The sequence below is a fragment of the Balaenoptera acutorostrata genome, chromosome 6 (assembly GCF_949987535.1).
Source record: "Balaenoptera acutorostrata chromosome 6, mBalAcu1.1, whole genome shotgun sequence".
In the NCBI taxonomy this organism is placed as follows: domain Eukaryota; kingdom Metazoa; phylum Chordata; class Mammalia; order Artiodactyla; family Balaenopteridae; genus Balaenoptera; species Balaenoptera acutorostrata.
In genome coordinates this window covers 31,245,457-31,261,613 of record NC_080069.1, presented here as the reverse complement: position 1 = coordinate 31,261,613, position 16,157 = coordinate 31,245,457, and the positions used below count along the sequence as shown (strand labels likewise).

General features: G+C 38.6%; 1 protein-coding gene across 5 annotated transcripts in view; it reads left to right on the top strand.

The window, feature by feature from the left end:
• The window catches only part of IARS1 (isoleucyl-tRNA synthetase 1), an 85,307-nt gene that overhangs the window by 22,769 nt on the left and 46,381 nt on the right, over nucleotides 1-16,157 (top strand). For all 5 annotated transcript variants that reach the window (XM_057547670.1, XM_057547671.1, XM_057547669.1 and 2 more), the window contains exons 8-14: nucleotides 5,236-5,323; nucleotides 5,942-6,002; nucleotides 8,857-8,952; nucleotides 11,910-12,032; nucleotides 12,551-12,642; nucleotides 13,583-13,681; nucleotides 15,837-15,963. In XM_057547670.1, coding sequence (XP_057403653.1) covers nucleotides 5,236-5,323; nucleotides 5,942-6,002; nucleotides 8,857-8,952; nucleotides 11,910-12,032; nucleotides 12,551-12,642; nucleotides 13,583-13,681; nucleotides 15,837-15,963 — 686 coding nt within the window. The remainder of the gene's footprint in view (nucleotides 1-5,235; nucleotides 5,324-5,941; nucleotides 6,003-8,856; nucleotides 8,953-11,909; nucleotides 12,033-12,550; nucleotides 12,643-13,582; nucleotides 13,682-15,836; nucleotides 15,964-16,157) is intronic.

The following is a 16,157-nucleotide window of genomic DNA, read 5'->3' as shown; positions in this document are numbered from 1 at the left end:
ATACAATATTAGAGAACATCTGAAATTTTCTCAGAAAGTTGCTTAAGTCATGCTTAAGTATTATTTTAAAAATATTCTTTACTTTGATTTTTAAATAGACGTCAGTATTAGTAATCAGGACATAGTTTATACTTATAACTTAATAAACTTATTACAAATTATACAAAAAATAAATGTATTTACTAGAATCAGTAAAGCTGTTGGGGCTGGGAGGTAGCATGAACTCTCTGGTCACGTGTCTTATGATTTGTTGTTTGGGAATCTGTTCTTAGGTATGTCATAATCACTCATATGTGCTAATAACCCTGGGGAAATTTGCCTTTTAATAAAATTTCTTAGAAACCCAGAAAGCCTCTACTAAATAATTTTCTAGTGGTGAATACATAGGTATGGTGTTATGTAGCAGGATATGTTTTGGAAGGAGAAATCTGATAATGAGTTTCAAATAGCACAACAAAGCCAGTTAGCTTCCAGTGTACTTCTAAAGCTGGAAATAATCCAACTGTTTGGGCCTCCTGAAAGGATAACCATGCCTGTTTCATGTTGGTGAATTCCAAGGCTTGAGGAAAGGGATCCAGAAAGGAAGCTGTAAGAAGTGGACAGAGTGAAGGTCAAGAGTATATTTTCAGGAGTTTAGAGGAAAATAATATAAGAAAACATGTGGAACACGTCTTAGTTTACTGATTCCTATTCCCCTCTTCTACGTGTCCAAGCAGCTAGTTTATCTACTTATTTCCCCTGGCCTAGGAAAAGGACTATTTTTTTACCCAGAATTTCCTTCTTGGTCCAGTGTAGAAGTAAATACTACTTTGTTTTTGTTTTTTTTTTTAGTTTTTTATTTAATTTTTATTTTACATTACAGTATAGTTGACTTACAACATTGTGTTAGTTTCAGGTGTACAGCAAAGTGATTCAGTTATACATACACATATATCTATTCTTTTTCAGATTCTTTTCCCATATAGGTTATTACGGAGTATTGAGTAGAGTTCCCTGTGCTATACAGTAGGTCCTTGTTGAGTATCTATTTTACATATAATAGTATGTATATATGAATCCCAATCTCCTAATTTATCCCTCCCCCCAACCTTCCCCTTGGTAACCATAAGTTTGTTTTCTAAGTCTGTGAGTCTTTTTCTGTTTTGTAAATAAGTTCATTTGTATCATTTTTTAGATTCTACATATACGTGATAACCATGTATTTGTCTTTCTCTAACTTACTTAGTATGATAATCTGTAGATCCATCCGTGTTGCTGCAAATGGCATTGTTTCATTCTTTTTTATGGCTGAATAATATTCCATTGTTTGTGTTTTTTTGATGTAGAGCTACATGAACTGTTTTTTGTATTTTGGAGATTAATCCCCAGGCGGTCTCTTCGTTTGCAAATATTTTCTCCCATTCTGTGAGTTGTCTTTTCCTTTTGTTTGTGGTTTCCTTTGCTGTGCAAAAGCTTTTAAGTTTAATTAGGTCCTATTTGTTTATTTTTGTTTCTATATTCATTACTCTGGGAAGTAGATCCAAGTATTGCTGTGATTTATGTCAAAGAGTGTTCTGCCTGTGTTTTCCTCTAAGAGTTTTATAGTATCTGGCCTTACATTTAGGTCTTTAAGCCATTTTGGGTTTTTTTTCTGTATGGTGTTAAGGAGTGTTCTAATTTCATTTTTTTACACATAGCAGTCCAGTTTTCCCAGCACCACTTAGGAAGAGACTGTCTTTTCTCCATTGCATATTCTTGCCTCCTCTGTCGTAGATTAATTGACCATAGGTGCGTGGATTTATGTCTGGGCTTTCTCTCCTGTTCCATTGATCTATAAGTCTGTCTTTGTGCCAGTACGATGCTGTTTTGATTACTGTAGCTTTATAGTATAGTCTGAAGTCAGGGAGCCTGATTCCTCCAGCTCCATTTTTGTTTCTCAAGATTGCTTTGGCTATTCGAGATCTTTTGTGTTTCCACACAAATTTTAAGATTTTTTGTTCTAGATCTGCAAAAAATGCCCCTAGTAATTTGATAGGGATTGCACTGAATCTGTAAATTGCTTTGGGTAATATAGTCATTTTGACCATATTGATTCTTCCACTCCCAGAATGTGGTATATCTTGCCATCTGTGTCACCTTTGATTTCTTTCACCAGCGTCTTATAGTTTTCTGAGTACAGGTCTTTTGCCTCCTTAGGTAGGTTTATTCCTAGGCATTTTATCCTATTTGATGCAATGATTAAAAAGAAAAAAAATTACATTTCTTTTCTTTTCTTTTTTTAATTTATTTATTTATTTATTTTTGGCTTCGTTGGGTCTTCGTTGCTGTGCGCGGGCTTTCTGTAGTCGCAGTGAGCCAGGGCTACTCTTCGTTGTGGTGTGTGGGCTTCTCATTGCGATGGCTTCTCTTGTTGCAGAGCACAGGCTCTAGGCATGTGGGCTTCAGTAGTTGTGGCACACGGGCTCAGTAGTCGTGGCACACGGGCTCAGTAGTCATGGCTCGCGGGCTCTAGAGCGCAGGCTCAGTAGTTGTGGCGCACAGGCTTAGTTGCTCCGTGGCAGATGGCATCTTCCTGGACCAGGGCTTGTGTGCCCTGCATTAGCAGGTGAATTCTTAACCACTGCACCACCAGGGAAGTCCTACATTTCTTTTTGGAGTAAAAATAGAAGTTTTTGAAAAAGTATTAGATTTAATCAGAAAAATAACCTCTAAGAGCATTTTCATTTCTGATTGAAAAATTAACACAAAACATAAAAATTAAAATTAACACAAAAAATTGTACAGAGATATAAAAAGTAAAAATTTCATATAATTTTCAGATTATAATACTTTTATGCATCGTGCTCCTATTACAGATGAAGAACCTGAGATTCAAAGGGGTTGGCGTATCACTGCTATTAGGAATCTCCAGTATGTGTTTTCTCAACACCACCAAGCAATTAAATCAATTCAAGCACTAGCTATCTGGATCTAGAGTCAGATATCACAGGTCAAGAGCTTAGTCCTACAAAACTGCCCCCTGCCACTGCACCCCCCCCTTTCAGATGTCAGTCACAAGTTCCAGTTGTCACCTGGGCTTCTCACCAACCCATGACTTCCTCCTTGGGTCTGAAGAGCAACTCACAGAACTCAGAAACATTGTACTTACTAGATTACCGGTTTATTATAAAAGGAGATTGTAATGGATACACATGAACAGCCAGATGAAGAAGTGCATAGGGTGAGATCTGGAAGGGTAGCAAGCACAGGAACTTCTCTCCCCAGAACTGGGGTGGGCTACTCTCATAGCATGTGGATACGTTCACTAACCTGGAAACTCTCCAAACCCCATCCTTTTGGGTTTTTATGGAGGCTTTATTACATGGGCAGAATTGATTAAATCATTGGCCATTGGTGATTGAACTCAATCTCTGACCCCTCTCTCCTCCCCAGAGGGGGCTGGAGGTGGAGTATGAAAGTTCCAACCCTGTAGCCATGTGCTTGGTTCACCATCCTTAGGTTACCTAGGGGTTTTACAAAAGTCACTCCATTAACGTAACAAAAGACACCTTTGGTTCCCATCACTTAGGAAATTCCAAGGATTTTAAGAGCTCTGCCAAAACAGGGATTAAGACCAAATATATATTTCTTATTATATATCATAATATCATAGAATTGGTACCAGAACTTGAGAACTTTGTACCTTTCAAATATTCCCTGGTGTCAAGTTAACCATAGTTTCAAAGAGGCCCTTTCCGTAGAGATTTATATGAAAAAAGAAGGTTGGTACCTTCAGGTTTCTATAGTTTATGGGGAGCAGGGGGAAGTCAGGGAAAGAAAAGAAAAACTCATAGCCAGAAAAAGAATCTGTCTTACAAGACAGTTAACTTGATTCACAATAGCTTGTGCTATCAAGGGAAGAATATTGAGAAAGGAATGGGAAAGTGTTGGGTGTCAGATATTTTTATCATTATTTAGCTGTGCCTTAGGAGTAGCTAAGACCAAGAGTTGGTTTCTAACAATATCAACTGGGAAGGAACTGTTTCCATATAGAGCCTGGCTCTGGTGTCTACTGCTGCTTCTCCCTGCAAGTGCATTTCTGTCTGTTATAAGTTTCCTGTGTTGCCTGTGGGTCATGGTCATTCCGTAGTGAGCCTGACAGCCTTAAAGGCCATCTGGCTGAGATTTCAATCATGTCATTCATCTGCCTGCATACAACTCTTTTACTTCTTGGACCATGTGTTCTGTGTTTTTTTCAGAAAATATAGACTCCACTTATAATGAAATTCCTGTGAGGTCAGAACTGGTGGGTGGCAACATTATTTGTGGTAGTTTTTCAGTGAATTGCAAAGGCCTTCACAATGATCCATAGATGCTCATTTTTCTTAGAGCCTTAGTATATTCTTGGGTATAGCTTTAGTATATTCTTGGGTATGTCATACTTTACATGTGGACGTTTAAATTAACCTAAATTTTTGTAAGGCAATTTGTTAGTATCTATTAAATTTTAAATGTTTATGCATTTGTTTCAGCTTTTCTCTTCCTAGGATAGTATCCTCCAGAAATGTTTCCAGTATGGGTACAAAGACATGTATAAGGATATTCGTTATCCCAGTGTTCATAGCAGTAGCAATTTGAAAACAGTTTAATTGTCTAGCATGAATTGGTATGTTAAAAATAACTTGTACCTCCATAAGATGGAATACTATAGAGCTATTTAAAAGAATGAGAAAATCTATATGTGCTAACATATGAGAAAATGTTCACAACGTATTATGTGAAAACAAATTACAAAACTGTATTGAGTTATATCCCATAATTATTAAGTTACATGTTTACATAATATGTATGTTAATATATACATAGAAAAACACCTGGAGGAATAGACACTGTGTCGAGGCGGGGGTGGGGGGGGGGAGTATGAGATTATGGGAAACTTTTACTTTGTGATCTTGGTTTGCTATTGTTACGGATTTTAAACACTCATATATATTACTTTTGGTAGGAGAAAATAAAGATTAATTTACTTAAAATGAATAGAGGTATAGTTAACAACAACTGATGAGCTGCCTTAACAGCATTTGATGTTTTTGTCTTTTTTGTATTTGGAAAGCACGTGTGCCCTAGCGTTCTTTGTGGTATTCCTCTGTCAGTGCTGAGCACATTGGATGCAGGTGATATAGGAGCCCCTGGAGGGAAAAATATGCAGATGCGTGTCTTTAGCGTAAGCCAAAGCTTGAATATCATTGAAGTCCACTTTTTCCCTTGCTCTCATAGATGCTGTCAGAGGAAAATTATACATTTTAATGGAAGCCAGATTATCAGCCCTCTATAAATTGGAGAGTGACTATGAGATCCTTGAAAGGTGAATATACAAATCATTGATTTGTACGTGTGTGTGTGTGCACATGCATGTGTGTGTCTTTAGCTTTAAAAAGTGAGATACCTTATTGCCCAAAAGCTACATTATTCAAGTTTAGTTTTAAGTACTAATACCAAGTACATTCAGGTCACACGTTCCAGCACTAATGATTTAGGAACAGGGAAACCAGAAGGGAATGGTAACTTGGTGTGGCTGCAGCCTCATTTCTTTTTTTTTTTTTTTTTTTTTCTTGTTAAATGCACATTTTTTTTTTTTTAATTTTATTTATTTATTTATTTATTTATGGCTGTGTTGGGTCTTCGTTTCTGTGCGAGGGCTTTCTCTAGTTGCGGCGAGCGGGGGCCACTCTTCATCGCGGTGCGCGGGCCTCTCACTATCGCGGCCTCTCTTGTTGCGGAGCACAGGCTCCAGACGCACAGGCTCAGCAATTGTGGCTCACGGGTCTAGTCGCTCCGCGGCATGTGGGATCTTCCCAGACCAGGGCTCGAACCCGTGTCCCCTGCATTGGCAGGCAGATTCTCAACCACTGCGCCACCAGGGAAGCCCAGCCTCATTTCTTTGATGATTTTAATTGTGAGTTTGCCTTTCTCTTTTTTCTAGATTTCCTGGTGCCTATCTCAAGGGCAAGAAATACAGACCCCTGTTTGACTATTTTATACAGGTGAGCTTAGAGACTTCTACCACAGGAGCTCTCCACAACCCATGTATTTGATAACTGGAGTGGTATTTATATTTTCTTATTGTTATATTGTTCATACAAGTGTGCCTAAATCCAAAAATCTGTTTTAGTATTACAAAAATTAAATTCTGTTTGTATTGCCTTCTTGTTTTAGTAATTAAAATCCTATAGGAATTTTTAAATACTTTTCTCAAATTACATAAGGAATCAGTTACATTGATAAGATTTAATGTGTGTATATTTGTATTGTTTATAGTCTGCACATCACCCAGGAAAGTCATTGAGGTGTTTTTTGTTTTTTGAGTTTTGTTTTTACAAATTTAAGATAGTGCTCAGATAGTGCTTTTACAAAACTGTGTGTGTAAAAGTAAACAGAGTTCATTTCAAGGAATTGATGAGGTGGGTGCTTTAAGCTCAGACATTTAGTAACTTAGTTCTTATAAGAATCACAAAGCTATTTTATGTGGTTTTCCGTTTTCTGGCAACAGAATCCACAGCTGTAGCTGTAAACCCCACCACCAACAACAAAAGAATAAAGTCAGCAGGAATTTCCTGTTCTTATTTATAGGTCTTGGAGTGAAATAATGAGCAACGCTCTCAGACCTGGTTTTACACATTATGTGGAAATTATATTCAGTTGGACGTAGCATTAGCCAGCAAAACCTTACACCATAGCCCAGGATAAAATATTTGCTTACCTCCGTTCTGATTCAGTGTAGGGATAGAGTTTGGCTGATGCAGGTGATCTCTGCCATTTGGGCTCTGTCCACAACGTCACATCTGCCTCTACATTTTTGTGCACCTCAGTGTTTTCCCATGTTTCTTATCTCCTAACTAATGGCATTCCTCCTCATTCCATGTTGCTGCTGATGGATTTCCAAACACTTTACCTGGTCTGGTCCCTCCCTGTGAGCCTGCAGTCATTTGCCAGCACATTCCTCACTGGGTATTCTCCACTTGACACAAGGCAGTCCTACTCTCTAACCGCATTCCCTAATGTTGATTTAAACCTATCCTTTGCTTCCATCACACTGACCCTTTCTTTTCCTCCCTCCCTGCCTTTGTTTTTATTGTCTTCCTCCTCTTTTTAAAAAAACCCTCACCTTTCTTTAATGTCATATCAGCTTGACACTCTTCAAGGCTAAACTCAGGTGCCATCTGAAAAAAAAGTATTTTTTGAAATGCTTCTTTGGTTCTCCCTCTGAAAAATATCATTCCTGCATTCTTCTCTTCTATATCATAACATGTTTTGTTTTTTCTTGTATTTGTTTTTATTTGTCTTAAAACCTCTTACACTAGATCCCTTTGAGAACCTAAGGAAAGTTTAACCCTCTCAGAAAATGCACGTGGACACAATAGATAGGAACTTTAGCTTAAATCAGAAGTCTGTCTGGAATATGCACTCAGTTCATACTGACCTAAGTTGTTTAAGAACAACAACAATCCATTCATTTAGCTTCCTGAAATTTCTGGAACGTTTGGTGAGTTTTAGAAAGATGCTGCAAATTCTTTGAAGACAAAAATCATCTGGTGTATACCTAAAATACACATGTTCTGAAATATTAAGTGGGAGCTATGAGAGTAGATGCTGTCTGTGAAGGACAGCACTATAGCTCTCTGTGTGAATGCTGACCCAGTTCAGCCTTGGCAGGGGAAGGATCTAAAACTGGACTTTGAGAGATAGGAATGCAATGCAGGGTTTCTTTGTTAGAAACCCTCTACAGTTATAAACAGTAAGATACCTTTGTATTCCCTATTCTTACATCTAAGAACCCACGTATTATCTCTCCATGTTTAAACTATTGAAGACATACCTTTTAGCACCTATCATACCACACCAAAAATATTTCCAGGTGACTTGGGTTATAGCAATTAAAAATTCATAGTTATTTTTCAAGTTTAGTTTTAAGTGAATGCCAAAGAATTAAAGAGTTGTGATATAGTTGAAAATAAAATTGCGTTTGGAACCAGAAGACCTTCTTTCAGGTGATTACTAGTTGTATGATTTGGGCAAACCATTTCATCTTTGTTCAGAGTTTGTTCATCTGTGAAATTCAAATACAACCAGAGTATTTTTAAAACATGAGACTGCTGATGCCTTTTTCACAGCATTATAGGATTAAATGTGAAAATAATTTCTGAAAGTACTTTTTGCAAAGGCAGAGAGGTAAGAAAGCAAAGGGTCAGTTTGGCTGAAACAAAGGGTATGTGAAAAGAAATATTAAGAGATGAAGGTAGAAGAAGTAGGTCTGTAGTGTTATGTGTATGAACCTGACTTTATTGTTGTTACAAAGAAAATCAAACTGAAAACATTTCCCTTCAGTGTTACAGTAGGTGGAATACCTGTAACTAGAACTTGTAACTCAGCTCCCATCCCGATTCTTCCAAGGTTTGCCTTTTATTACTGAATAACCTGATCTGGACTGAGAGGAAAAGGAGCAGCAAAGCATATGCAGTGATTGAAAATATACCAGGAAGCGAATCGTTAAGGAAGCACATCGTCTGAGACATTTTCACGATAAACTGCATTCTAGGGCAGGGGTGAGGTTGGAAGAACTGATGAAAAAGCACAGTTTTGTGGCGAAGGAAGTTAGAAATTTTTCTCTGCAAGTCTTCAAATAATTATTTCATTTATAAGTGATGAACTGTTATTTATGGAAACAATGTATTGAATTAGCATGTTTCTTCCCAATCTGAATTATTCTGTCTTTTCTATTTCTGAAAATAATTTTGCATGTTAAAAGATTTTTCAGGCTCTTACCAAAAACTGTTATTAAATTAATATTATGGTATGGTATTGTTTTATTCTTTAAGCCTGATAACCTTTCTTTTCCAGTGTAAAGAGAATGGTGCTTTTACTGTGCTTGTTGACAACTATGTGAAGGAGGAAGAAGGCACTGGGGTTGTACACCAAGCTCCTTACTTTGGTGCTGTGAGTAGTATATGTCTTGCAAATGCATTTATGAGAAGTAAACGTCAGTGGCCACTGAGTCGTGTGTGTGTGTGTCTGTGTGTGTGTGTGACAGGGAGAGAGAAGAGAGATGTTTCTCACTGTTGTTCACACTATGGAGTTAACCTCTTTTCAGGCTCACTGCCCCCAGAGATACCTTATAAAACTTGCATCTGTAATTCCTTCACCCTGAGCTGATTTTTGAAAATGGTGTGCTAGATCCTGAGTGTTGCTGGACATTTAGTCTTTCTAAAAGGCATGCTATGTTTTCATTCATTCACTATTTACTTCCTATACACTTTGCCATTTATGATATGCAGTTCTGGGAGTTTTGACAAGGGCATAGAGTCATACAGTCACCACAACCATCAAAACGCTGAAAGGTTCCATCACCTTTGCTGTGTTCTTGACTAAATAAATACTATATGATCAGAAGGGAGAATTTGACCTCTTTCCTCAAAGCTGTGCAGTGCGGTTAATTTTAAGTTTTGCCCAGAGTAATTTTTCAAAAAATGTAATCTTTTTAATGTAATTTGTATATGAATAAAACAAGAGCATAGGGATTAAGGGCACACATTTAGAACCAGACCTCACCTTAGGTCAGAGCTCTGCCACTAACAGGCCATCCCTGGGTAAGTTACTTAGCCTGTCTGGACTTCCTTTTCCTCCTCTGTGACATGGAATGATAGTACCTGCCCGTCTGGGTAACTACAAGGATTAAATGGAATCATCCATATAGAGCGTTTAGCACAGTGCCTGACCATTGTAAGAGTGTGTACAGTCACTGCTTGGGGTGTAGCACCCACTGGGGACCTACACATTCCTCTTGGCTTGATCATTTTGTCAGTGAGAGAGGCAGTGAAGCTAGTCTGTCTCCGTTGGTCTTTTTTTTTTTTTTTTCATACTTAATCTCTGCAGGGATTTTTATTATGGAAGTCTTCAAACATACACAGAAGTAAAGAAAATATAATAATTCCTTATGTTCACATTATCCGGCTGCTTTAATTATTAATTTGGAATTTCTGTTATATCTGTCTCATTCCCTGTCCCCTTCCCCAACACCTTTTTTATTTTGGCTGGAGGGTTTTGTAGCAAATCCTCAACATCATATCTTTCATTTACAAATACTTCTGTATGCATCTCTGACTGATAAGGACTTTTATTTTTAACATAGCCACCATGCCATTATACCCAATAAAATTAACAGTTGCTTAATATCACCTAATACCTGGTCAGTATTCAAATTAGATGGAAAGTAAGCATTCTTGATAATACTATTTATTGAGTTTTAGGAACTAGTCAGATTTCAGCTATTCATTGTAATTTTAGGGTCAACTGGTGTCATTGTTCCACTGATAATAAATAATGAAAAGGTAACTTCTTGGTATGTATCTGTCCTGAATGCCAGGCAGGTTAATGTTATAGAAGATCAGATCTTTAAATTTCAGCCTTTAACCCCACTTGGTAGACGTTTTCCAAGAGACCTTCCATGTTGCGGCTTTGCCAGACAATGTGCTATGTGATCTCTCCACAGAGTCTATGCACTTCTACATGACCATGTTGAACGTCACCTGTTATTCTGGCTCCACTCAGGAATGCTGCTCTTAGCTAGTGAAATTGAGTAGGGCTGTTTGCGCTATACTAAATGGTTCAAATTGCTGGACTTTGGGGCTTGTCCTGTCTGTGTTGCTTAGTGTTTTTTTTTCAGGGTCTTCCTTCATGGCCAGGCTGTCATTGCCTTTGGCTGTCGTGTGCCACACGCACATGTCGCGTCACACTAGGCAGCCTCTCAGCATAGCGAGAGTTGAACATAGGCCCAGGTGAAGCCAAACTGGCTTTCCAGTTTATCTTGGCGTCAAACCAGGGTATGGTTTCACTATTTAGTCCAAGACAGTCCCTTTAATTTTAATTCAAACAGCATAGCACGGAGGTAAAGACCTTGGACTCTAGAGCCAGGCGGTTTGGTTCTGAATGTGAGCATTGCCACTTTGCAGCTGAGTTATTTCTTTGTGCCTCAGCTTCTTCATCCGTAAAATGGAGATACTTGCTGGTTTGTCTGAGGGGAACACATGATGAAAACCTAGTACATCTATCTGCCTTCCTCACAGGATTGTTGTAAAGGTTAAATGAGCTAATGTAATGTAGTCAGATGTTCAGAGCACTGTTTAATATAGCACTTTATGTGTTTGCCCTGATTATTGTTAACATTGCTCAAAATGTATTCCTGAAGCATTGTGGTGTAAGCCTGCCTGGGGCCCATATTACTTATTTGTAAAGTGAATAGTTCGGGGTTTTTTGGTTTGTTTGTTTGTTTTATTATATTTTTAAATTTATTTATGCACGCCACACCACGCGGCTTGCGGGATCTTAGTTCACCGACAAGGGATTGATCCCAGGCCCTGGCAGTGAAAGCGCCAAGTTCTAACCACTGGACCACCAGGGAATTCCCGTAAAATGAATAATTTGGATTTAGATCACTGTTGCCATCCTTTCAGGCACTCCTTGACAGGATGCAGATCCATATGCACATCAGGCATTGTGCAGTACTAAACAGTTCATGCCTTACACGTGTATGTTCTTCTGCTTTGTGCATACATGTATGTATATACATGCTGCTGTTATAAATCAAATTAGATTTTGTTCTAATGTATTCATATGTGGCATCTTTCTTCTTACTTAGTGGATACTCAGCTATATTAGGGGTTTGTGAGTAATGGCTGGGAAGACTGATCTAATCCCCTAACCCTGCTATAGGGCTCTGGATTCTCTGAATGATCCTTGAGTTAACTTCAGTTGAGAGGATAATGAAAGTTGGATACATTTATATGTCAGAATACTGAAAAATTCTCCTATAAATCTATTGCCTCATATGCTCCTCTCTTGCCACACCCACTCTTAACTGTTTTATTCTTCCCTTCTACCTTTCTCCTTTTCCCCAGGATGACTATCGGGTCTGTATGGATTTCAACATCATTCAGAAAGACTCTGTCCCTATTTGCCCTGTGGATGCTTCAGGCTGTTTCACAGGGGAAGTGACAGATTTTGCAGGACAGTATGTGAAGGTCTGTATCTTTATGGCTTAGAAAGGTGTCAGTTTCATCATACTTCTTTCATTAATCAGTTTTTTGTTAAATAGCTTCCATATGTGGGATCTTTTTCCCGAGGAAGTAGATTTTGTTTTGTTTTGTTTGAGCACATAAAATCAGAAAAAATAGACATATTATCAGCTGCATTCCAAGGGTCTAGTATCTTCAGAGGAAGCATGCTGTAATTTCAAAGGTAGGAATCAGAAAAAGTGGGCTCTGGTTTGTGACTCCGGAAACAGCTTTGTGACCTTCGGGTAATCATTGCTGATTGAAAACTTCACTACCTTAAGTGGTCTGGAACGTACTTTAAAAGTACTTAAAGTTACCCAGTGGCTGAAATGTGGACCAAGTATTTTTATAGTACATTTGTTATTTGTGCCTTTTATTCATAGTAAAGGTATCAAAATAACAAAGTTTAGTAATATACTTAATTATATTGTATTACTAAGTATTGTAGGATATTTTAATGGCTAGATTTTAAATTTTTTTTAAAGGATGCTGACAAAAATATCATCAGGACCCTAAAGGAACAAGGTCGACTTCTTGTTGCCAGCACCTTCACCCACAGCTACCCTTTCTGCTGGAGGTGAGATGAAATGTAGCTCGAGGTTCAGCTTTGTGGATACATTTGATATGTGTGCCCATTCCATCAATTCATGGTTTCCATCTCATTTGTATCCTTTAGAGTTAGTGTTTGAAAACTTCATTCTTGTTTTAAGGAGAATTTTATGAATTCATATATATAGTTATTTCATTACTTAGGTGTAAGAAACATAGGCATATACCAATATGTACTGTGTTGGGATCACAGTTCTCTAGGATGAAATATATCTCTAAAATTTTCTAATGGAATTTAGTGAGAAATATAATGTGCAGTTTTTTTTTTTTTTTTTTTTTTTTTGGCTGCATTGGGTCTTTCTTGCTGTGCATGGGCTTCTCATTGTGGTGGCTTCTCTCGTTGCGGAGCGTGGGCTCTAGGCATGCAGGCTTCAGTAGTTGTGGTGCGTGGGCTCAGTAGTTGTGGCTCATGGGTTCTCAAGCACAGGCTCAGTAGTTGTGGCGCACGGGCTTAGTTACTCTGCAGCATGTGGGTTCTTCCAGGACCAGGGATCGAACCCGTGTCCCCTGCATTGGCAGGCGGATTCTTACCCACTATGCCATCAGGGAAGTCCCTGTGATGCAAGTTTTAATATAACATCATACTATAAAGATGTGGGTGAAAATGGAATGTTCAGTGGCATCACGTTTTGTTCCCATGTTTCCTCTTTGCTGAGGTTGACATCATTTCTTAGTCCTAACTGTCACACAAGCAGAACTATATTTTTTCTTGTTCTCTTATTAGCTTTCACCCTCTTGTGAAAGATGGAGGGAGATGACATAGACATTAGTATTTGCAATAGAAATAAATATCAGTAGAAGGCCTAATAGTTGGTGGTGATATCAGTAAGAAACTAAAGGTCAGTCTTACCCTTTGCCCCTGCATACCTCAGTCTGCCCAGCCACGTTCTGCATTTTTGCTTCCTCAGGTCAGACACTCCCCTCATTTACAAAGCAGTGCCTAGCTGGTTCGTTCGGGTGGAGCATATGGTAGACCAGCTGCTGAGGAACAATGACCTATGTTACTGGTGAGCAATAAGATGTGTGTCTTCATAATGTCCTTTGTCATGTAGTTAGTACTGGTTTATACTTCCCTCAAGTTATAGTAATTTTAAAAGCCATCTTTTATTTATATTGTAATAATAGCTATTTTTCTGTTTATTCAGGAACACAAAATAATTTAGATAATATTATATAACAGAAGAAACAGCCCTCTTATGACAGGACATATAGGGGAACATTTTTCTTTTTTAAACCCAATGGAAATGAGAAGTTGCCATTTATTTGATTTAAAGAATGGAATGACTTTGGAAAACTGGCTGTACTCTCAGAGTCCATTAGCTTTAAATAATAGTCATTTTCAGGATATACATTTATTTTTGGATATACCTACAAAAGCCATTTACACTTACTATTTTTGACAGTTGTTGAGTTCCTAAAATATGGCGATGTCTTGTGTACACTGGTTTCATGGATAAACACTGCAGGGACAGAAGCCTTTCTCTCCTCAGCTAATATCTAAACTGCAGAGAGGTGTTATGGTAGTTCCTCCATTTTTCCATAGGGGGTATGTTCCAAGACCTCCAGTGGATGCCTGAAAACGCAGATAGTACCAAACCCTATACTGTATATACTGTGTTTTTCCTATACCTACATACCTATGATGAAGTTTAATTTATAAATTAAGCACGGTAAGAGAATATCCAAATTGCCAGCATCACTGCTTTTGCCCTTTGGGGCCAATTTTTAAGTAAAAAGGGTTATTTGAACACAGGCACTGAGATAATCAACAGCTGACGTGGTAGCCGAGATGGCTGCTAAGTAACTAATGAGCGGGTAACATATACAGCCTGGATACACTAGACAAAGGGATAGTTCAATTCCCAGGCAGGACGGAGTGCAAGGGCGCAACACTTCATCATGCCACCCAGAAAAGTGTGCAGTTTAAAACTTAAGAACTTTTTACTCCTGGAATTTTCCTTTTAATACTTTTGGACCACGGTTGACTGTGGGTAACTGAAACCATGTAAAATGAAACCACAGATAAGGGGGGACTACTGTACTTCAACCTGTAGGTGCAAAAATGATACAAAACTAAATCTGTGTATTCCAGAAGAATGTTTTTCCCTGAGAGTTTTGAGGGTAATCACTATTTCTTATTTTCCCCAAGAATCCAACTTGACTTTAAGTTGTGTTCTCTGGGGAAGTAAGAAATAGTGCATTTGATTTTGGAAGAATGGGAAGAATCTCAGGGCAGTAAAAGAAAACTATAGCTTTCTATATTTCTTAGCAAACTGAATTTCTCAAGAGCAAAATGTTTTTTCATTTTTATACCTAAGAAGCTCCTTAGTTTCCTAGTGGAGTGCTGAGTATAGAATATTCATATGGCTGCCTCATTGGGGGTGGTGGCGGGAGGTGTGCAGGCCTGTAAACTGACCTAGGATGGTAACTGCAGCACCTGAGAGGACAGAATGTTTTGGAGCCTAGGTGTGCCCTAACTCAGCCTTGAGCTTGGCAGCGTTTCCTACAAAGCTGAACCTTAAAGAATAAGGAGTCATTTACCAGTCAGAAGCTATAAGAGCCTTGGGTAGGGGAGTGGCTGAGGGAAGGAGGGTGGCGGGGTGAAGGTTATCGAAGTGGAGGGATGGCATGGACAGAGGCAGTGAGGTAAGAAGCTGCATTCTGAGGAACTTGCCTTATTGCTAGAGCCTACAGTGCAGTGGCAGGGGGACTGCAGGTGAGCCTGGAGAGGCAGCTTCCCACCAGCTACACATAACCCCCACCTATTCAGACTCTTACTTTGTAGGTGATTAAGAGCCCTTGCTAATGAGTTTCAGTAAAAGCGCTATTGTATGGATGGCCTGAAGACTAGATCTAAGTAAGATCAGGCTAGCTGTCGTCATGGTGATTGGTTAAAGGATTGCGGCAGTCCTGCAGTTGGAGAGCAGGACAGGGAAGCTTGTGTGCTGTGGGGTTTCATATTACAGAGCATCTTCCTGGGATGGATTCATAGCACAAACAGCCTCTGTGGGTCTTCTCGTGCTGTCCATTTGGAAGACATTCTCCTAGGAGTGAGCTCAGCATTTCCAGAATGTTAGGTTCATAACGGGTTATGCAGATCTAATTTACAAATTTACTTACTAATGTTTTTATGTGATTGGTTATCTGATCTGTTTATTGCAGGGTCCCAGAGTTTGTGCGAGAAAAGCGATTTGGAAATTGGCTGAAAGATGCACGTGACTGGGCAATTTCCAGAAACAGATACTGGGGCACTCCTATCCCACTGTGGGTCAGCAATGACTTCGAGGAGGTGAGGCAGGGCAGTGTTTACTTGTGTTGATTTTTGCTAAAGCACTTCATTCATGCATCTCAGTATGGGGTAAAAGAATATGGTTTCTTTTTTTCTTTGCCCCTTTCTTATTGCATCAGTTTTTTTTTTTCTTTGTTCCTTCCTAGAATTATGACATAAATAAGAATATGTTTTTAAGATTTTAATTTATTTTT